Below are 23308 nucleotides of genomic sequence, written 5' to 3'. Positions count from 1 at the left end.
GGGGCACTTGGCAAAGGATTGCTTTCCAGGGTGCTGTCAGACTGCCACTGTGTTTCCCTCAGAAGCCCCCTTAGCTCCCCTACTATGTCTGCTCTGGCCTTCTTCTCCATCTGCACTGGAGGGGCTAGAGATGTGCCGCTAAGGAAAATCTCGGGATGGGGGGGGGGGTCATCAAACCTCCCTACCGTCATGTAACCAAGTTCTGCCCACCCATCTGCCCTGAGCACCAAATAGGCTCGGTATGCCATTGAATCCAACTATTTCTATTCATTTATAGAGTGGTATCAGTGTGTATAGCACTTCAAAGTTTCATAAGGAAAAAAACATCAACTCTATAGTCTTGTATAGTACATAGAGAATGCAGATATGAAGGTTGGTTTTTATACCCCACTTTTCACTGTCTGGAAGAGTCCAAAAGTGGCTTATAATCACCTTCCCTTCCTCTTCCCACAACAGACACCCTATGAGGTGGGTGAGGCTGAGAGAGTCCTGATATTACTGCTATGTGAGAAAAGCACTATCAGGCCTATAACAAGCCCAAGAACAGAGCCTGACCATAAAGCAAAGCATGGCAGGTTACAGTAGATGAGCGATTGGGATGTGAGTGTCCTGCATAGTGCAGGGGGTTGGACTAGATGACCCATGAGGTACCTTCCAACTCTATGATTCTATTATTCTATGAAAAGTGTCAAGGTTTTTTTTAATAAAGACCTTGAAAATGTGAGACTCTGCTACATTGAAAGCTTCAGGAACAGCTGTGTTTGGCTGCATCCATCCAGGTGGTGTTCCACAAAGGGATCAGCATTACAGCAAAAGAGGAAAGAGCAGAGAAGGGGGGGAAAACTAATGGGCCTCATAATGACAGTGACTACCAGGGAGCAGAGAGAGCAAGAAGGGGAGTCAAGGGAGAAGACAAAAGGGAGGGATTGTACTTGATGTTATATTTAATTAGGGACTATGTATCTGATTTCCACTTTAGCTTAATACCTTGCTATTTTCTCTTAACAATTTAAAATGAAACCAAAGGGATATTTCTGATCTGTTTTTAAAACTTATCTTGTCTTCTACTATGTTCAGGTTTCCATGAATGTTACTATTGTTGTCCAATCAGAAAATACTCTTTCCAAAACTAGGAAACTTTTCATTCCTAGCTTTGGCAGCTCTTTTCTGTTCTCCCCACCCTCTCCTATAAAGAGAGAGGCAGCCCATCTGTCTAGCAAATCTGTCATTTCCTTCTTTCCATGCCTTTCATTCCCCTAATGTCATTTTTAGTCAACCACTTGCAGAGACTGCTTGTTGCAGTTTTAATAGTTCAAGTGGTCTCCTATCGGTCCAGTTCATATCCAGTTTAGCTTGCCTCTGTCATGGTCAGATCTTGGAAGCAAGGTGGTTATTCCTCTTGAATCATGTCTTCATCTACTTTTGTATGGCATTTCCTTTCCTTGATACCTCTTTTCAGACATTACTGTCAAGCATACCAGGGATTCAGCAACTGCATATATCAAGACCGGATGGTGCCCAAGATACTCTCAATATGCAAAGTCACCATGTTGTCAGAACAGGAATGACAACCATATTTTGGATGCAAGTACAGTAGATACAAGTTTGGATTCAAGTTTAGTAGAATCCATAGGTTGGTTTGAACATCTGAACCTGTACTTGTATGTAAAATATTATATAACCCCTGTTCAGGCAACAAGGTGACCACATATGCTAAGGGATCTACATGTGGTTGCTGAGCTCCAAGCATGCATGGATATAATGTGCAGACTTGTCTGTTCCTGTCTGCTGCCATCTTCTGTCAGCAAATGAATACTTTAAAATTTTGTTTTGCTTTCCCTCAGACCCATTATGCACGGGGGGAATAACACACATTCGGGGTGGAATGGCGGCGACTAAAATCACTGATAACACACGGAGCCGGCTGCAACCAGCCGCAGCTTCGGTGCATCCTGGCGAAAAAGCCGCGTCAGCGAAATGCGGAAGAAAGCGCAGCTTCTGGGTGACCGGGGAGCAACCAGAAGTGGCGCCGGGATCACCACGTGCATAATTGGTTACTCTGAGTTTTGTCACCATCGCGCCCCCTCCCGTGCATAACCGGTGTGCTTCGCGTCTTCCCCCTCCGCGTTTTCCATGTGCCCCGAAATCACCGTTTCGGCGGCCGTGCATAATGGGCCTCAGTGATCCCTCCTTCCTTGTTTCCACCACCATGCACTTCCTGCTACAACCGCTGTTCTGTATGTCATTCTGCTTGTGGCAGTAATGTTCTAACACCATTTAGCTGATGGATCTTGTAGTTCAGTTGCTGCTGTGAATGACTGGAAAAATTAGAGATGAGCAAGCTAAGGCATAGAAAACCCAGAGGCAAGATGGCTAAAAGACAAGAGTGAAGTAGGCAACAATCTGAGAAAGAGGAACCTAAAGGAACAGTTGGGGAAGGAGAACTGAGAAAACTGGCAGTGTAGACTAATTTGAAGCAAAAAGAAACTAACCAGAGAAGGGCTTTGAACAAAACTTACAGTATTTAAGATTAATACTGTATACTGTGGAGGAAAGAAGTGAGGACAACCAAAAGAAGAGAAGGAGTTTGAAAAGAAAACTAGATGAGGCAAAGCACATCCAGGGGCTAGAGACAGGAGGGACTGAAGTGTGGCAGGAAGGAAGTAGACAGGCAAGGAGAGGCACTAGGAGAGCACAGGGGTGCTACCGCTAGAATATTTTTAACTGTGGTTTCTACTGTAATTGCAGCACTACCCTCAGGGAAAGGGGAATGAAGGCCCAAAAGCATATTTTTGAACTAAATAGACAAGCAGTTCCGTTTTCAGGGAAGCAGGGGGAAGTCAAGGTCTTTCCTTGTAAATAATCAAATGTGGAGAGTATAGTTCCCCCTAACTGCATGATCTCAACATAAATCTGGATTCTTATTCTAGCAGAACACTTGAGAAGGTGCTTCAACCCATCCACACTCAGCAATGTTTTTGTTTTTAGCAATGTTTTTGTTTATGTGCATTTATGAGTCAGTGCAGCAGTTTGAAAAAGGCTGATGACAAGAAGTTTCTGACCTTTGATTTGAGTATATTGTATTGAGTGGGCTTTTTTTACATTATACTCAGTCTTTCCTATGCTTGTATGGAATATCTAGCCAACATACTCATAGTTTTCTGCAATTAGCATGTAGAACTACATCCAGGTTAGGCATAGTTTTGGCAACGGTGCCTTTCTCTCTTTCCAGGGAAAGATTCCTAAGTGCTTTTCTTTCTGTGGAGCTAACCAGTTTCAGACAGCTACCTTAGGAGCAAGACAAGGGAGAAAGGGTTAAACGCCCCATGATCCAGCAGGCACATTTCAGTCAGTCTTTAGAATCCCTTCCATTCCTCCCAGTAGGGTTTCTGTGCAAGCTTCCTCCACTGATCTATCTTTCCCTAGTGGTTTCTTATATCAACTTCTGGGATTAAGAGTTTGATCTCCTCCTTTTCTTCTGGCACGGCCCCTCTAAACTGTTCAAATTCTTCCCAGCCTGATAGTCCCCAAATTTGGCCAAGCTGTTCACCCAGTTCAACACAACACCCTGCAGGGGGTGGACTAGATCAGGGGTAGTCAACCTGTGGTCCTCCAGATGCATTTGCTGGCAGGGGCTCATGGGAATTGTAGTCCATGGACACATGGAGGACCACAGGTTGACTACCCTTGGACTAGATGACCCTGGAGGTAACTTCTAACTCTATGATTCTACCCTTTGGGGTGGAAATGCAGCAATGCAGCATTGTGTTCCCAATATATAACAGGGAGATAAATGGGTTCCTACTAGCTCTGTTAGCTTGCTGAAACTAATCTCTAATATCTCTTGGTAAGTGGGAGGACTGAGAAGCCCAGAGCAAGTGGGGTTCAGAAAAGGGCAAAGTACAATTGATCATTGCCTGATCTTATAACATCTCACCCTAAAATGCATGAGAGCCCCTATCATCTGTTTGCAGTGTTTGTGGACCTAAAAACTGCTTTTGATTGAGTGGATAGGGATTGGCTTTGGTCGAAGCTGGCTGCTACAAAAATCAATAAATGGCTATTGTTTTTGATACTCAAATTGCATAGCGGTTTAATGGCTGAAATAAGAGTGGACACCTCTGGATCACTAACTGAGGAGATCCCAGTACTCAGTAGGGCAAAACAGGGGTGAGTTCTAACTTCTCTATTCTTCAATCTATAACTCAGTGACATAATGGTGAGATTGAAAGACCCAGAATTCATTCAACCTTCTCTTGGCCAACAGAAAGTATCTCTTCTTTTGTATGCTGATAACATGATGCTACTATCTCTCACATTAGTTGGCCTAATGAGGATGCTGCACAGGCTTAGCAAGGTCTGCAAAGAAGACTCTCTATGCATCAGTCACTCTAAGGACTTTTGGAAAGGCGTTACAGTGGTATACTGACAACATCCCAATAGTTCAGTGCTGCAGTCTTAAATACCTTGGGGTAACATTGAGCCTCAGGGGAAGACAGTATATAAATGTAATAAATAAATACAAATTTCTGAAAATCTCTCCTGGGAGACTCATCCGGCAGTAACAAAGTCCTCAGCAGCAAGATCGATTGGGACTATTCTTAAGTTCTATCACTCAAAAGATGGCTTCTTGATAGACCCCACTTTGAAACTGTAAAGTCACTACCCAGATCTTATGTGGGGTCAAGATCTGGGGTTGGGATGACAATATATCCATCCTGGATATAACACAAAACTCCTTCCCAAAGAGAATTCTGATGCTGGCTCTGGGCACTCCATCCACCCTGCTGCATTAGGGCCTGTGCTCACACTGCCTTAATTAATTACTGGAGAAAGTTAAAGAAGCCTAGTCACCTTTCTAAGCAGTATTTTATCAAGCTCTAGAAAGACATCTCTTGGCTTGCCATCCATCATGGGTTTTCCTGCCATTACCCAATTCCTGTTCCCACCCAGGGCTTCCCCCTTAATGGGTTCAAAACTTGAGATCTGATATTTAGTATAGCTGCTGCCTTAGATAGGAGAACTATAGTTCTAGATTTTCCTTCAAGTGCTTGTCCAGCATCACCTTCTATGAACTCAGAGAAGACTTGATATCCCTCAGATTTCAAACAAGAACAACTGCCAGGTTAATTGGCCATTATCAGCTTGCACCAGTTGCTCAGTGAGTATGCATATGCGGAGCCCTGGAATTGGCTTAAATCAGCCTCGTCTTGTTTTGTGACCTTTACTCAGGGCCATTTTGCATGGCTTCAAAATAGCACAATGGTTGCTAATTGAAAACGCTACTAATTTGGAATAACCCACGACGTCGTAGACAATCTGCAACACTCCTGAAACCGACCCGCAAAAAGCGCTTCGTTGTAGCGCTTTCAGGGGAATCCCAAAAAGTGGATTCACCCTCCGGAAAGCGATACACTCCTGCAACCAATCTGCAACAATAGCGATAAAGACCTGTGCGTTAACATTGTTGCGGTTTCTTCAAAGTCCCTCCTCCTGAGCCTGTCCTCCAAACTTCCGGCGAAGCGATCGCCATTTTTTTTTCCCCGAGCGAGTGGAGATCAACGCACCGGCGAGCCTCCGTTTAGCCAGTGAGGCTTCCCAAGCTGCAGTCCCTCCTCAGAGCTGTTTACAGTCACTAAGCACAAGAAGCCCGCAGAAGCCCGTTTGCTGATGTATTTTCCCTTTATTTTTCACACTGTTTCGGCTGAAAATCGCGCCCGTGAGGGGGGGGAGGGGGGATTTTTTTTTCCCACTCGGAGGCAGCGTGGCCACGATCAAATGACAGCTCAAACACAGGCTTCCTGGCTTCAGTCCCTCCCCTTCAGTCACTAAGCACACACATTTCACACATTCCATTCAGCCGAAAATCGGGCCCGTGAGAGGGGGGGGGATTTTTTTTTTCACTCTGAGGCAGCGTGTTAACGATCAAACGATCAAACGACAGCTCAAACACCCCAGGCAGCTGGATGGGTCTCTCCGTTGCAACGAATCTACCCAGATTCGTTACAATGGGTCTGTTTTTTTTTTTTTAAACTTTCCTTAAAGGGAAAGGGGCTGTTTGGGAGCATGCTAACGGCTGCCCATTGGCTGCTTGACGGCCAGGGGCGGGACGAGCTTGGCAATAGTGCTTCCTTTCTAGCGATTTCTGCCGAGACCGGAAGCCTGTGGGAAACGCTAAAAAACGCTACTGATTCCACTACAAAGGCAGGTATGCATAACGACGAATTCCACTATTTTAAATGGCGATTTTTTATTCCGCAAACAATTTGCAACAAAGATCCCTGTGCAAAAAGGCCCTCAGTTCCCAAGGCCAAGCGATTTGCAGCCATTTTAGCCAGATTAGACTTGCATACAGTGGCAGGCAAAATCATCTACCTCAGTGGTCCCCAACCTTTTTTAGATTGCGGACTGGCAGGGCAACTGCCCCGCCCGCGAATCGCGCATGCGCGGCTGCGCATCGTGCATGCGCGGTACTTTTGGTGCCCGGGCCTCGTCGGCGGATGCCGCCCCCAAGTACCGCCAGACCTGGGGGGACCCCACGCCGGCGCCTCCCGCCCGCAGTCCACGATGCGTGCTCCTCCGCTCCCTGCCTGCCGTCACTCCCCAGGGACACGCGCGCCCTCCCGCACTCACCCAGCACGGCCGGGGGCCGCCTTGCCCTCCGCTGCCACGCCCCGCTTGTGCCGCTCGCCCTCCGCCAGCCCCAGCCCGCTCTCGGGCATCGTGTGCCGCCGCCGCCGCCACCACCTCCACACGCGCCCTGCGCTGGCCCGCGCCCCGGGCAGCATTGCAGGCACCACCGCAATGCCCGCCCGCTCTCAGCAGCAGCAGCAGCAGCGGGAGCAGGAGCCGCGGCGCACGGACGGCGGGCGCAGGGCAGCAGCAGCCGCCGCTGCGGAGCATCGACAGCCAGAGCGCCATCAGGGCAGCCGGGCCGGGGAGGGGGAACTGCACCGGCCACTCCTCCTGCAGCCTCCGCCGGCAGACAGAGCAAGGCAGCAGGAACAAAGCGCGGCCCTGATTCCCTCTCCCCGCCCTCCCGCAGTAAGAAGCTTCCCGGGCCGCAATGCGGGAACTGTGGCCCGACGCCATGGCCTTCGTGGCCCGGCACCAGGCCGCGGACCGCAGGTTGGGGACCACTGATCTACCTCTTATGTGATGATGTTCATTATCTTCCCTGTATGTATTGGCTGCCAAGAAGATTCATGCAAACCTTTCATCCTGATGTTTAATGTGCTGCATTTTATGTTATGATAATTTTAACATTTAGTGTAATATTTATTACTGCCCGGGCAGCTTGTACAGTCATAGTTTAGATTCTCATGCAATAAAATTCTACCTACCTAAAAAAAAAAAAAAAAAAAAAAAAAAGCACAGGTAACCAGAAGCCTGAAGGTAGACATTCAATAAAAGCCTAACCCTTTTCACAAAAGGAAAATAGTTGGTCACTGTGGAAAGCAAGATGCTTCCCAACAATGGTCTTGCCAACCATGGCTCTTTGTGTGTTCTTCAAATAATGAAAACCAGTGTTCTATTGTGGAGATCATGGTTCTACAAAAGAAAGCCAGATTCCTTTCAATATTGCATTGTGGGAATTACATAATCAAATATTTTCTTTAAAAAACCCTCCCTATGTCTCTTCTCTCTCTCTCTTCCTTAGAAACTCAACTGCATCATCCAACCAGCAGTTTTCATATTGTACCAGGATCTTTAGGATTTCTTTGCTCCTGCAATATAAAGGACTTGATTGTACCTGGATTTAGAATGTCTGTAAAAATGCTCATTAATAGAAGATGTATTAAAGCCCAACATTTAAATCACTTCAAATAAAATCCTTGATTGCCCCAGACTTTGCTTTTTGTGAGTTTTAAAAGCAACAATAAAGTCAGAATAAAGTATAATGCCTCATAAATTCCCTTACAAATCCAAAAATTCATCAGGCACAATTTAATTGTTGTTGCATGTTTTTGTATGTGTACTTTGAGTTGTGTTTAATCATTTTAATGATGTGTTATTGTTTCATATTAATGGTTTCACAGAAATGTATTATATCAGAGCCTTAGTGGCCCTGAAAGGCAGGACATACATTTTATTAAAAAATAATATTTTACCTTATAATTAAATGCCACTCAGATACTTGTAACTACAACAGTTAAAATATTTTGTTGCTATCCATGCATCAGATAATATTATATTCACCTGGAGCTGCTGTTCTAGATCTGGAAAAGCCAAAGGAAAGGGATTTTCAGAAGGGGTATCATCTGAAAAGGAAACATTTTTAAAGTTCACAACAGAGGCACTCCATGGCAACTGATTTAAAGCATATAACAAAGGTACATGTAGCAAATATATGTAACAAATATCAATTTGTTTCACCACTATTTGCATTCATAGACTACCATAAAATGCACCTCCACCATAGAAGTTACTTTTGAATGTTGAAGGAACCCTTTTTTGTAGAAGAATAATTCCCTATAATCAGTCATTTGTCCAGAATTAAGGTTGCCAACAGGCCTGGGGAAAATGCTTTGTACTTCTAATATAGGCTTGATGTGCAGAAGCTCTTAACAGCATGGAAGTAAATTACATCACCTGCAAATAACATCCCATTGTGCCTCTGTTAAAGGGATATGGCATTTTTCTTCAGGCCTGCAGTTCCCAGCATAGAATTGCATGTATGTGTTTGATCCAAAGTCCTTGTGATGGCCACATGGTTGTTGTATTCTGTGATTCTGCCCTATATAAAGATGCCCAGAAACTGCAATCCTGGGTATGCATACCAGAATTCAAGAACTAAGGAAGACAGACTCGTTGGCTTGTGTCTGCACAACTAAGTGCAGAGCTTTCCTCATAAGAAAGCGACAAATATGAAAATCAAGCCTGCGGGGTTTTTTACATTTTGCCTACTTCCTAGGCCTTTATATATTTACCAGTGTTACCATTTTAGAATCCTCTAGGCTTCTCAGTCTTTCTAAGAAGCACAACACCTGCCTGTATCTTCTTGCACAGCTGTATCTTCTTGCACAGCTAGAGATAGACAGAAGATTGGCCTATTACTCTTAAAGGTCCCTTGTTTATAACAGAGAATGAAGACCTCCCCCCCCCAAAAAAGGCACACCCTGTGAAAACAGATAGCTACTGCAATCTAGATAAGACCTGAAGGATAGTCTGCTATGTCTGATCCATCAGAGGCACCTGCAACATGTACAGAACATGTAGCTGTGCATGTTCATGATGATAGCTTGTGGTAGAGTGAACACAAATTATCATCTGAACACTGCCCGCGGCACCGCGGGCGCCGCAGACTAAATAATGCCGTAAGGGCTGGGGGGGAGGAGTTAGGGTGGGCTGTGTCTGGGATGACGAAGGGTGCCGATTGGCCCCTCCTCTGGACTGACAATCGGAGGGCCCTCCAATTGGCCCACCGCTGCCAAGGCAGCAATTGCGAGCCACGCACAGTGCAGCTCGCAGTTGCTCCCTTGCCGACAGTGGGCCAATCGACCCTCAGCAAGCCCTGCGCCTGCCCCGCTGCCAGCCTCTGTGCATGCCTGGACGCCTCCGACAAGCTGATCCTCTGCAAGCCCCGCGGCTGGCCCGGTGTGGCTGGCCCGGCGCGGGGGGGGCAATGCCCCTGCCGCCACGCCTCTGCGCCTGCCCGCACGCCTCCGACAAGCCAATCCTCCGCAAGCCCCGCGCCTGGCCTGCCGTGCCTGGCCCAGCGCGGCTGGGCCGATGCCCCCGCCCCCGCACCTCTGCCATCCCCAGATGCCTCCTGCCTTGCCTCCTGACACCCGCTGTCGCCTCGATGCGTGCCCGGTCCCCTGGATTGGCCAGGCTGCTGCCGACGTGCGACGAAGACCGCCGCCGCTCCCTGAGAGCCTCTGCAAGGTCAGTGTCGCGCAGATATACGGGCGCCCACAGCCCCACCACCAAGAGTCCCGCGACCCTACGATTCCCCCAGCTAGCGCCCATTTTCTTTACATTTAAAATGGGTTTTTATGAGCCTCTTGTGGCGCAGAGTGGTAAGGCAGCGATATGCTGTCTGGAACTGTCTGCCCATGAGGTTGGGAGTTCGATCCCAGCAGCCGGCTCAAGGTTGACTCAGCCTTCCATCCTTCCGAGGTCGGTAAAATGAGTACCCAGCTTGCTGGGGGGTAAACGGTCATGACTGGGGAAGGCACTGGCAAACCACCCCGTATTGAGTCTGCCATGAAAACGCTAGAGGGCGTCACCCCAAGGGTCAGACATGACTCGGTGCTTGCACAGGGGATACCTTTACCTTTTTACCATATAAAATGTGAAAAGTATTTCTGATGGCATACTGGCCATCAAACTGGCCCATGGGGGGAAGACCCTCCCCACTGGCGACAACTCAGAGGGGCCAGCATGCCATTGGGAAGCACTGGGGGGAGCTCTGATTGGCCCTCACTGGGAGCTAGTCAGAAGCTTTTCCCCACAACCATTTTCCTCCTTCCATTTCAACCACACAGAGGCAGCGGAAGGTAAGCTGTGTGGCTCCATGCGACCAGCCAGTGCACCTCTTTACTGCTGGTGGGACCTGTGCAGACCAACTGCCTCCTCCATGAAGCCTTCTCTCATGTCTGCCACCTCCTCCTCACCCATGGCGGCTAGGAACATAAGCTTCCTCTTCTGTGGAGGGCCTACACAACTGCCCCACCTCCTCACCATCTCCTCTACTGAGGCCCGACTGGCCTTCCTGGTCCCTGCCACCACTGAGGAAGTAACCCAGGAATGTGGGTCCTCCAAGGAAGACACTATCCTTCCCATCCCACAGCAGAGGTGAGTGTGCCTGTCCACGCCTCTCTGCCAGCAGCAGTGGCACAAGCAGCTAACTCCCTTGCAGGCACCCTGCCACTGTTCACTGACTCCCCACCTCCAGTGGGGGCACTGGGGGGCTGCTACATCCTCCGCCACCCTCCCACTGCTTTCTCCAGCCTTACATGGCGAGAGTTGGTGGGGGGCCAAATGCCAAACCCAGTCTGCTTTTAGAGCAGGCATCAACCCTAATAATATACAAAGAATACATAACATACCACAGAGAAGGGATTATGCTTAACCATAGAATGCATTGTTTATGATATTATTGTGTATTATCAAATTCCCTTACTACCCATCAATACATCATACAGTATTCAAAGAGCAAAGCTTGCAGTATAGTGTGTACAGTATACACTTAATCACAATGTTGTTCTAAAAACGTTTCCAGTATTACATTCAGTCAAGAGCATAGGAAGCTCCTGCTAAAGTATCTGTCTGGGTTGCACTGATTGGACTCCCTATACTTTTAATAGCTGCACAAAAGACTGAATGGATGGCCAGCAAGATGGGTATTCCTATCATAGATCTGCAGTGAAGCCGAAGAAACTTAACTCTAATGTTTTATTCATCAATATTCAGTACAACAAATACCTTCAAGTGTTCATGAATCATTAGGGTCCATAACATGGCCACTTAATTAAGACCAATTATGTTATGAGGAAAAGCTTTGAAGGTAACTGTAAGATGCAACCCAGCTTCTTCACTCTTTCCTAGCTTGACTACAGGTTGCATAATGTAACAAATGATTAGTCAGTACAAAAAAATGAATATCAATCAACACTCCTTTTTTAAATTGTTGGTGATGATATGGAACATAAAACATAGGCCAGCTGTTTCCTCAGCACTTCCTTTAAGCTGGCCAAGAAGATATTTTTCAACCTTTCTTTTTGTACTTTTAAATTTCGTCAATGACTGTTGGTCAATCTACTCCATACAAATAGCTGACTGGAATAATGGTGGCCATTCCACACAGCTGGTAGAAATCTGTAATCAACACTGAATATTCCATTGCTGGGTATTGTAGTGTTCCTTCATCATTTCACACCTGCCCCAAAACTCTGTTTTCCTAGCGTGAGTGTTTCTCCTCCAGCATTCCTCACCTACTTCCGGTTCTTGCCAAGGAGCATTGAAAACGCCACAAACTCCCCCCCCCAACCTCCAGCCTGCTAGTCAACCGGACAACCAATCAGCCTCGGCTTGCCTAGCAACACAAAGCCCGCCCCCTCCTTTTCCCCTTTAAAAACAAATAATTAATTGTTGCAACGCCTCTTGTGGCGCAGAGTGGTAAGGCAGCCGCCTGAAAGCTTTGCCCATGAGGTTGGGAGTTCAATCCCAGCAGCCGGCTCAAGGTTGACTCAGCCTTCCATCCTTCCGAGGTCGGTAAAATGAGTACCCAGCTTGCTGGGGGGTAAACGGCAATGACTGGGGAAGGCACTGGCAAACCACCCCGTATTGAGTCTGCCATGAAAACGCTAGAGGGCGTCACCCCAAGGGTCAGACATGACTCTGTGCTTGCACAGGGGATACCTTTACCTTTACCTTTTTAATTTCATTTGTTCACAGAGGCATTGGTTAACCATCACAGCTCTGTCTTCAAGTTTTGATAGTTTCATAGCGCAAACTTATATGTAGAGACTGCAGCCTGTTGGACTAGCTCTGTGCTTAGCTGGTAAGGTGTTGATTCCATAAAAATTAATCAATCTGGCTTTTGTGAGTGGGGCAAAGAACAGGGTGCAAATCTCCCCAAACAGCAGCTCCTCCTCAGAAGCAAAGAGGTGATGCTTTGGGGCCAAAAGATTTGTCAGTGATTTACAACAACAAAAAAAAAATCACTACAGCAGCAGAGTCTGTGAGAGAAGGACATTTTATTTTGGAGGGAGGGAGTGTGTATGTGTGTGTGTGGAGGGGGAGAACAGACTAGAAAGAAGTAAAAACAAAAAAAAAATGCCTTGGAGAGTTGATTCCAACTGAGGTCTTTGCCCTTCACTGGCAGTGAACTTGTCTGGATCTGGCAACCTCACCCCCCCATCCCCTTCCAGCAGTCAGAGGTGACCTGTAAACCCGGGGGGGGGGGGTAACCTGTAGTTTCCTGTCATTCACAAACAAAAAACAAGGGGGGTTATTTTGCTGGAGATCTACATGTGCCCCCAATGAAAAAGAACACAAAATAAAATGTGACATGTGCTCAGGTATAGAGCAAGGGGGGAGCCAGATAATTGAAAGGGTTCTGAATAGACTTGTGATTATGCACTGCTACTCAACATTCTCCATTTTTAAAAAACACCTGCCTTCCGTCCCCCGAAAGCCATGGAGGCGGGAGCAGAGGGGGGACATCTCCGTGGCGAAATGAGTACTGATGAAGCCTCCTCACTGAAACCTAACGGGTGATTGCGCCATATGTTGGGATTTTGCCCAGGAGAATGCAGTTTAACTGATTTCCCTGCTTCTGCTACAAATTGGCAGATGGAGCGAAACTGGGACGGGAGGCTGGTGGCATAATCTAAAACCATGATTTTTAAGCGACAGCATCTGGTAATGGTTTCGCTGACATTCCCTCATGCGAAATGGCTCTGGGTGTTTGCCCTTTCTCAATGCATCACTATGATGATAGATTTTGTGTCCAGCAAGAGAAACCATGAGAAATGCTCAACAAAATATCTTTGCTAATAATGATCTAGTTATCACAGAGAAATACAGAATATCAACTGTGTAAAATAATCCAAATCAATGTAGATTAGGCAAATTAAAAAATAAGACCATTGAGTTCTTATATTATTTATTTATTTAAAACATACATTAGCCACCTGCCTACCTTGTGGAACTCAAGATGGCTTACAGTATAACATTGATAATAAAACATCTAAAAGATAGCAGTTTAAAATTTGATCTTTACCTGGAGAGTCATTTAGACTGAAGGCAATTCGTATTGGTTTATCAGCAGGTATCCTTGCTGTGGTGATCATGTGGGCACTTGAGCCTATGTGCTTACTTATATTTTCCAGCTGCAAACAATATACGTAGCAGATATTACAATATGATGATAAAACATTCAATCACATCTCTGAAATTTAAAATAATCTCTTCTCAGTGTTACTCCCTATAAACGGCATCTATTTCCATTTCAGTTTCACTCTAAAAATGTGAAATCTGCATGCATATAGTCTCCCTGAGACTGTTGTTACTTTCAGAAGTAATCCTCTGCATAATTACTTCTCGCTCTCCCCGCCCCCCCACATACACACAGTTTGTCCACAATAGACAGACTATGGCAAAACAAGGACCTATGCAGATTTTCCAAGAAATGTAACTTTTCAATGGGATATGCACAGGTGTGCCTGAATTATAATGGTTATTCAGCAGAAATCAGTCTACATCTATTCTGATGCAAATTATAGTCATGCTAGAAGTTAAACCCGCTGTAAGAAAAATACAGTGGGTGCTAGCAGGCAGTGGGTGGGTGCGGGAGGGCCCCCCCCTTGGAGGGAGGGAAGGAAGGAAGGAGGGAAGGTAGGCAGGCAGACAAGCAGGCATAGAGAGAGAGAGAGGCAGGTAGGTAGGCAGGCAGGCAGGAAGCAAGCAAGCAAGCAAGCAAGCAAACAAGCAAGCAGGGTGCTATGGAAGGGGACGAGGCAGAGGGGGAAGAAGGGGGGAGAAGGAGGGGGAGGGGTCTGTGGTTCGGGTGTGGGGGGAGCTGCAAGGGCTCCCCCCTGGGAAGGGTTTCCCCCTGCCCCCCCCCCAGGCTGGAGCCTTTCCCCGCCGCCTGGGCAGCGCGGAAGGGCTCCCCCCCCCCTGGGCCGGAGCCTTTCCCATAACATTTAAAAGCCTGCTTTTAAAAAGAGAGCATTGAGTTGCCAAGTCCTGCTTGGGGAATTCCTGAAGATTGGGGAGGGTGGAGTTTGGGAGAGAGCACTCAGTGGGGATGTGATGCTACATTCAACCTTTCCTTCACAAAAACTAATTTATGTTCTGTGGATATCAGTTGTAATCCCAGGAGAATCGCAGGCCCAACCTAGAGGTTGGCAACCCTAGAGAACTAGAAAGCATAAAATTAATCTTTGACACCATTTTCAGCTTATGAATACTGGAATGAGACATGAATTTGGCCAGAGATTTCATCTGCTTTCCCATTACAACCCCTTTTATGATGTGCACTGGTATTACTTGTGCTTTATTAGAGAACAGGAGTTGGTGGTTATACTTGGATGTCACTTTGAGGCTGATCATAAAGTGTTGGTTCTTTTGAGCCTGCAAATTGCATTAGTGTAGCATTCTGAAATGAAAGATAATAGCCACTGGCTTCAGCACGTTTAAATGCATTTCACAAGATATAGTTGCTATAGCTGCTGAGAACAAGGCACAATGGTAAAAATCTCTTCTATTTGCCTAATTGGGCAAACATGGGCTCAAACAGTATTAATGCAGATAAGAGACTAGATTTGCTATCTTTTCTATAAAAACTGGATTGAATGGTATTCAAATCAATGCAAATAAACCATTTTCAAATAAAAGCCTTTACGGTCTATCTCTTATATACCAAATGATGCCCCCTATGTATCTTTTAAAAAGAAAACAGCACTTGAATAAAAGATACAGGATTGTTTTGTTTTTTTAGCAAAAGATATCTAAGTATTTCAGGCAATGCAGATTTTACAGAGTCCTAACTAATTATACTCTTTGACTTGGAATGGATGTAATAAGGATTGTACTATTCATGTCTGACTCAGTGTTACTGTCACATTAGTTTTTTTAAGCAAAGAAAGAGAGTGATAGAAAAAAACAACTTATTATGAATTAAAAATGCCAGCATCATAGAATCTAAATTGTTCATCCTTTTAATGTCATATTTCCCATAGCATAAAAAGCATTTCAGAGGTAATCAGACTACTAAATGAAGTACAGTTCCTAAGGGATTATTTTGGAATGGCTAAAAAAGTCTCTTTTAAAACCACTATCTTGTTCTGATCCAATTCCTTCTAAAAACAGGTTAATCAGTTTTCCAAGAAGACAACTACATTTATAGGCACTTTGTGCCAGCTGGTATTCTTTGTTTCTTCACCACATTTCCATAGAATTTCTCATAGGGATAAATCAAGCAAAAAGAATCCAAAGAAGACAGAATAGAAATTTAATTTATTTCATTTGATATGGAAATGATATGGAAATGAGGAAAATTAAATAGGTTGGATTTAAAACTTCCCCTTTGCCCTCCCCTCATATTAAAGCCGAAGCACTTGACAGCCTTTTGTGTCTCATAAGGTTTCTAAAAAGATTCCCCAGGAAACAGGTCCTCAGTTCTAGATTGTCTGTGAAACTGAGTGTTGTTTCCTTATTAAAAAAAAATCTGCAGCAGAACTCAACTTAAGTGTGGTTACAGCTCAATCAGTTAGTTCAGTTTTCACACCTGTTGCCTTACCTCACTTAGTGATGTCTACACTTGTATAATCCAGGGCCAGCCACTGCCTTGGCTTGTCGTTGCCTTTATGGAGTAAAGATTCAATAAAAGAAAAGGCTGCACCTGCTACAGAGCAGCAAACTGACAAGGTCTGAGAAGCCAAAACAGCTGTCAGGGCAACATGCTGCTACCTGCACTTCCCATAGGCCTTTCAGTCCCTCAGGACCACCCTTTTCCGCTTTCCTTCACAATTCCTCTGTCCCTTCCTTTCTTTTCCAACATTGAAGGATTACAGCAGGGTCAGGCTTCGTGAGGCAAAAAATCCTTCCATCAGAGACATTATTAAAGCAGCAAACTGCGGAGAGTCCAAGCTTTTTAATTCATTAGTCCTGGCAGACCTAAAATACAAGCAGACTTGCTTCATAGGCCTGGAATGTTTTCAGCATGACCCAATCAGTGTCTGTGTCTATTCCAGCAAACGGGAAAAGATAGCCTGACTCCAGTCAGCAAAAATGTCTGCAGCTCCAATCAGCTTGGGGTGACATTGCCAACTTGAACCGGCTGCAAGCAAACTATCAGATGAGAGCAGCTATCAAAGCTAACAACTAGGCTGGGCAGTTGCTGCTTTAGTCCAGGCTTGGTAAAATGATACTGTCCAATAAACGAGATGACAGACCTGCAACTTTAAAAGAAACAATGGGTTATTCTTAGATGCACTGTATATTGACACCCATATGTGAATCTGTTTCTCAAGATACATTTACATACATTTTGGGATTATGCATCCTGGCATGGGAGAGAGAAGATGTGTTTTTAAAATCTCTACCATTAATATTTTGTGAATTTTACCATAATTAAATAAGTGTAATCTGACTTGTTCATTTATTGATTTAATGGCAAGTGCGTAATGTAGCCAGGAGATACTAAAATTGTTTGGCAGCCAGGATATGGTTTGGCAAGAGCCTCTTGTGGCGCAGAGTGGTAAGGCAGCTGTCTGAAAGCTTTGCCCATGAGGCTGGGAGTTCAATCCCAGCAGCTGGCTCAAGGTTGACTCAGCCTTCCATCCTTCCGAGGTCGGTAAAATGAGTACCCAGCTTGCTGGGGGGTAAACGGTAATGACTGGGGAAGGCACTGGCAAACCACCCCGTATTGAGTCTGCCATGAAAACGCTAGAGGGCGTCACCCCAAGGGTCAGACATGACTCGGTGCTTGCATAGGGGAAACCTTTACCTTTACCTTATATGGTTTGGCATGTTCTGTCCCCATGTCATAACCCTGGTATTCCTTGGAGGTCACCCTTCTAAGTGCTTGCCAGGACTGGCTCTGCTTAGCTTCCAAGATCTAATGTGATTCTGTTTATTTGGGTTATTCAGGTCAGGTTATAATCTGACCCCAGAAGTGATGTGATTGTGCAGAATATGGTAGGGAAGCATAGCTGTGTACCTGCCCTGCCAGCTCTCCCCTTCTCCAGGCCCATCATTAGCCATTTTGTGAGGGGGTAGCTAGGTAGACATGACCCTATATGGTCATATCATCCAATAAATATTTAAGAAATTTAAAATTATATACAGTTAATTAACTCCCACCCATTTGGGAAACCCTTCCAGGCCATCAAGAGACCCTAGGGTTTCATGAAAGTTGAGAAATCCTGGTTTAAAAGATTGACTAGAACAGAACCTAGTATTATTCCATATACAGCTGCACCATAGACCTACCTGAAAGATTTCCAGGGAAATATTAGACTAGCTTGGACTTTCTTACCTCACATCTATTGATTTGTTATAGCATCAAAGGAGAGCATTTGTTCTGGGGCCTGCTGATGTAAGTAACTAAGTATGCGCTGCCTGATTTAGGATCCCACGTGTCAGATAGTAAGCTAATTTTCTTGTTTTGTGTTGCTTGTCTTTGGTGTATTGTGCTGTACTAAATAAAATTTCCATTTACTGTAAACAGTTTTCCTAAATTCTTTGTAATATGAAGCATACATTTGGTTATTTGCATATGCATATCTTGGGAACCAACCAAGCCAGGTACTCCTTCTCTTCTCCCCCCTCCCGAAGCAAGAAGCTTGCCGGGCCACAAGCTAATCAGCTGTTTTGGCAACCGATTTCCTCGCAGCCTGGCGAGCTTCTTGCTGCAGGGGGGGGGGGCGGGAAGAGGGAGCCGCGGCCCGGCACCGGGCTGCGGCTCGGGGGTTGGGGACCACTGCCTTAAACAACCAGCATTTATGATATCGCACTGTCTGCTTTTTGTGCCTATATATTCATAAACCCCCAAAGGTACATTAAGACACTTTAAATCCTAACTTGATAATCTCTATTATAATGGAAGTCCAGGGAATGACAGATGGGTAGTAGTGTTAGTAGAAAGTCTGTGTGAAAAACCATTTTGCAATCATGCAAATACATCTGCTAAACTGTTGGCTTTCTGTCTTATAAACCATACCAGCAGGTGTTTAATTAATTAGCTCAGATCCCATATGTGTCACAAATGTTTTTACATTCACTTTGGTTGAACTTCATTCATCACACTGTTCTATGCTCACCCATTTATAATTTCTAGAGCAGCCTTTCTCAACTTTTTAACTACTGAGAAACCCCTGAAACATTCTTTAGGCTCTGAGAAACCCCAGAAGTGGTGCAATTGTATGGAATATAGTTGGGACCCTTAGCTGTGTACATGCCCACCCAGAGCCCCTCACCTTCCCACCCCCTCCGGGCCCATCACTGGCAATTTTGGGAGGGGGGAGCAAATTGACATGACCATATATGGTCATATCACCTGATAACAAATTTTTAAAATATTTTTAATATTAACTGTCTCACATGTTTTCGCGCGTCTTGCACTCCTCAGAAACACAAGAGAGAACAACGAGCTTGTTAGAAAACAACAAGCTTGTTGCACTTTGGCCTACCCACCATTGTCAATTAGTTTGGCCAACCAATCCCCACCCAGTATTGCTGACTCACATGTGAAATTCCCCGCACTGGCAATTAAAAAAATATATACTTATTTGTTTAAACAACAATCTGCATATTTATAAAGGCACAGACAATGACAGTCAAGGTGCATGTATGCCTATTACTTGCTCCAGGCAGTTCTCCATATTTAAAAAGAACTTCCTTTCCTGGGAAGAAGGGGGAAGGTGGCATGGCTGATTGATGTAAGAACTCCCTAAGATGGCCAATTTTTAAAAAAATACACACTTATTTGTTTACATGCCTACACTTCTACCCCCCCCCCCACCACATTAATTACAGGCTGCTAGTACCGCCTCCTCCTTCTTCCTTCCCACCTTTCCCTTTCTTCATCGTGGCTGCTTCCTGCTTTCCCCCTGTGCCAACGATCATGAGCTCAGGGCTGCCCTCTGCACTCTCTTCTGTCTGCCTGGTGCCTCTGCCTATTCCTTCTACTCCGCTGCTGCCACCTCCTTCCCCTGTGCCAGCAAGCACTGACCTTGGGGCTGTCCTCTGCACTCTCTTCTGCCTGTCTACTGCCTCTGCCTATTCCTCCTCCTCTGCCGCCACTGCTGCCTCCTCCTGCTATGCCACACTGTGCATGCCCAGCTGCAGCAGCAACAAAAAGCTCACCCCACCAGCCCAACCTGGAGTGGCTCCTCATCAGCCTGGAGCATGGGGGCTCAAGCCACTCTGCCTAGCCCTGCCACCAGCGGACGCCCACCCGCGCCCCTCACCCGATGCTGCCACAATCAAGCTGTATCGCCCCCTCCGCCAAAGATCGCTGAGCGCCACTGGTGTGCCTGAGTCCCCTTTGCAGCCTCCCCTCCCCCCGGCAGTCAGCCCGGGGAAGCCAGCCACAGACAAGGCACAATGACAGCTGAGGTGTGCGTCCGCCTATTTGTGGCTCCCTTTTGGTTTTTCGTTTTTAAAAAGCACTTCCTGTCCTTGGGAAGAAGGGAAAGGGAGGTGGGTGTGAGGGCAGGACATTGGGGGTGGATGTAGTGTTTCTTCACCTCCACACATTTCTTTTGCTGGTGGCCTGCTGGTTGCCTGCCATGTATTAGTGCTTTTTAGGTTGGTGAACCCACTTTTTGGGATTCACCAACTCATGCTTTAAAATGGCTATAGTGACCAGTTTGCTTCCCAGATGCAGGAGGTTGGTGACATCATGTGGAGTGGCTGGAATGTAGCATCTTCAGGAGGTAAGCATTTCACTATATTTATGGCATGCATAAATGCCTTGCTAAGGCATTGGACTTCTAAATTTTATGAATAATGCAACAGTTTCATATGCTTATTTATAAATGAAGAATTTCATATAATACAATAAAATGTTTGCTTGATTAAAAATATTGCATGAATTTAAATCAAATTTTCATCCCCCCTCAGAAGAAACCCAGAATATTGATAAAATATGCTTTTCCCAATGACATCAACATGACTAGAAACTTCACATCTCTTCAGCTACCCAAGACTGTTTTATGTCAGTCAGTTCCAAAGCTCAAACTCCAGCTGGAGCAGAAATTTCATAAGGATGTTGGTTCTGGCATTCCGGGATGTGCTCTCTGAGAAGGTATGGAGGATCTCCATGCTGTCCATTTCTCATAAGATATGTAAGATAATTTTTTCAAGTAGGTCATTTGGCAGCTAATCTAGAGAGCCAGCTTGGTGTAATAGTTAGGAGTGCTGACTTGCAATCTGGGTTTGATTCCACGCTCCCCCACATGCATGAGCTTTCGAGTGCAAGCACTCTTCCTCAGACTTACACTCGAATGCTCACGCCTTGAATAAATCTTTGTTGGTTTTAAAGGTGCCACTGGACTCTGATTTTGTTTTATTGTGTTGCTCCAGACCAACATAGCTACCCACTTGAATGTACCTCACAGAGTGTCTGTTGTGGGGAGAGGAAAGGAAAGGCAACTGTAAGCCAGATCCACAGTTAACCTACCTTAATATAACATCACCAGTATTAATTTCTACAAATACAGGATATCACATTGGCAATAGCTCTTCAGTAAAGGGGTCACTTCTTCAATTGTGCCCAACCTGTTTGTCACCCACTTCACATTTAAAGCACACCCTGACAACCCAAATGTTGGTAATGTACTGATTTAAAGAGGCAAAGGGTGCAAAAAGGGTCTACAAGAGGCAAGTAACATCAGTTAGCATCACACCACCACCACTTTTTTAAAAAAGGAATCAATGTATTGCTGGAGCAATATACAATAATAAGCTTAGTGAGTTATCTGAATATCCTGCTTTCATGGGGGGGGGGGAGTAATTCTTTTCCTTCATGAAGGTATACCCTTTTCCTTATATCTTCATGAGCAAAGGGGCTAGACATAATTTTAAAAAAATGAAAGCTGGAAAGTAAGAGAATCTACTAAGCTTATCATTATAATGTTTTGGCACAACAAAGTGATTCTAAAATGTTCATACATGAAATCACAACTGGCCACACCAGGATAGACTCTGAAAAATGACTTCAGCCAACATAGTGTAAGCTTCTCTGTGTCCCCATTAGGCAGAAAGGTGGGGCATAAATGAGTAAATAAACAAATGAATAAATGGGAATTTCACTTTGTATCTGACACTGTATCTGAGGAAGTGTACATGCACATGAAAGCTCATACCTTGAATAAAACTTTGTTGGTCTTAAAGGTGACACTGAATGGTAGATTTGTCCTGAGAATTTCACAATGTGTCAAAGTATTCTGAAAGCAACTTCAGCATCAATGTAAAAAAAAAAATAACACGAGAAACTGGCCATACACACCATGACTAGATGGACCCCACATTTATTAATTTAACAATGTTTTTCACAAATTCCAAAAAGTAATTTTAATAGTTAGTGTCTCCCCCACCAACAACTTTAATCTATTTTCAGAAATTATTAACTGCTAAGGGCTGCAAGTCACCTACCTGGGCTCAGAGACAACACATACCAAAAGGACTTGAAACAGATTTAAATGTAAGTTCCAGGACTTTACACAATGAATAGTCATCCGGAAATACTCCTCCATTTATGACATGGATGACAGTCAACAAAGGGGCAGAGTGACTAGGTCAGACTGATGATCTGACTATGGGCAGTAGAAGGGTGCAAAGCACAAGGCAATGCTGAGTATGTCATTCTCCATTGGTCACTCAGCATTTATCGCTATGAGCAGTTCAGGAAAATCCAGGGTATGAGGATGTGTTGCTATTGGCCTCTATCATTTCACTTGGTTGTGCATTCCAGTGGCTACTTGTGCTGCATAGTCTAGTGAATAATGGCCCAGAAAATTTTTAAAAATCTGTATGTAAATTCTGGTTTCAAGGGTATGATCACCCAAAATGGCCTGGTGTAAATTATGAGAAAAGCCATTTGAATCACACCAAAGGTCCTTGTGGATAAACATCCTCTTTCCCACAGAAGCTAGTCATATGCTCCAGAAGGCCTACAGCAGGTGTATGAATAAAAGACAATTCTCCTTCACCTGTTGCCTTTCCCAGCAATTTAGCCAGCAATTTAGCCATCGCGTCTAAATACCCTCCAGGGACCTATACCCCAAGCATTCAAAACTTTATGGGACCACTTTTCCATGGTCTGTCTCTATATTATGAGCACGTTGATGATGATATCTAGACTCTAGTGTTCCAGTGTGGTTGCTTGTCCTTGTGCTACGTGCTGGCTGGTGATGTATTTGGGGAGTAGGATGGTGCCATGATCAATAGGTATGGGATAGAGAGAGATATGGTGGTAAGAGAAGCACAGGAATGGGAAGAGAAGGGAGAGTAGGCATTTATATACTCTTGCTCTTTCTGACTCTTCTTCCAACCAGGGTAATACTGGTGACTGCATTAACAGGAGGTCCAAGTCCAGCAGTGTCTGCCTCTCCTTGCCCAAGCTATGAACTTGCTCTTTAGGAGGGAATTCAACACTATACAGAATAGGAAATATCCTATTTCCCTCCTACAAGTAGTATCTCTGTTTTGTTGGGATTAAGTTTCCATTTGTTAGTACGTATTTGTTCTAAAGCTGCCTACACCTAAAGGACCTGTTCACAATTTCCCCAATTTCCCCAAGATCTGCTGGAAGTGCAAGATACAACTGAATAACATCTGCTGATTGGTG

At 45.1% G+C, this 23308-nt stretch overlaps 1 protein-coding gene across 2 annotated transcripts in view; it reads right to left on the bottom strand.

Moving 5' to 3' along the window:
• The window catches only part of MAP3K7CL (MAP3K7 C-terminal like), a 40521-nt gene extending 18368 nt beyond the window's left edge, over positions 1 to 22153 (bottom strand). The window contains exons 1-4 of one of the 2 annotated variants that reach the window (XM_077342500.1): positions 22114 to 22153; positions 16253 to 16913; positions 13733 to 13841; positions 8200 to 8261 (exon numbers count right to left, since the gene is read on the bottom strand). In XM_077342500.1, coding sequence (XP_077198615.1) covers positions 8200 to 8261; positions 13733 to 13802 — 132 coding nt within the window. In that variant the 5' untranslated portion in view covers positions 13803 to 13841; positions 16253 to 16913; positions 22114 to 22153. Of the gene's footprint in view, positions 1 to 8199; positions 8262 to 13732; positions 14423 to 16252; positions 16914 to 22113 lie in introns of those variants that run through there. The other variant, XM_077342502.1, reaches the window with a different exon arrangement.
• Positions 22154 to 23308: the final 1155 nt, after the last annotated feature.

Source organism: Paroedura picta, chromosome 6 (assembly GCF_049243985.1).
Source record: "Paroedura picta isolate Pp20150507F chromosome 6, Ppicta_v3.0, whole genome shotgun sequence".
In the NCBI taxonomy this organism is placed as follows: Eukaryota; Metazoa; Chordata; class Lepidosauria; order Squamata; family Gekkonidae; genus Paroedura; species Paroedura picta.
This window is presented reverse-complemented; position numbering and strand designations above follow the sequence as displayed.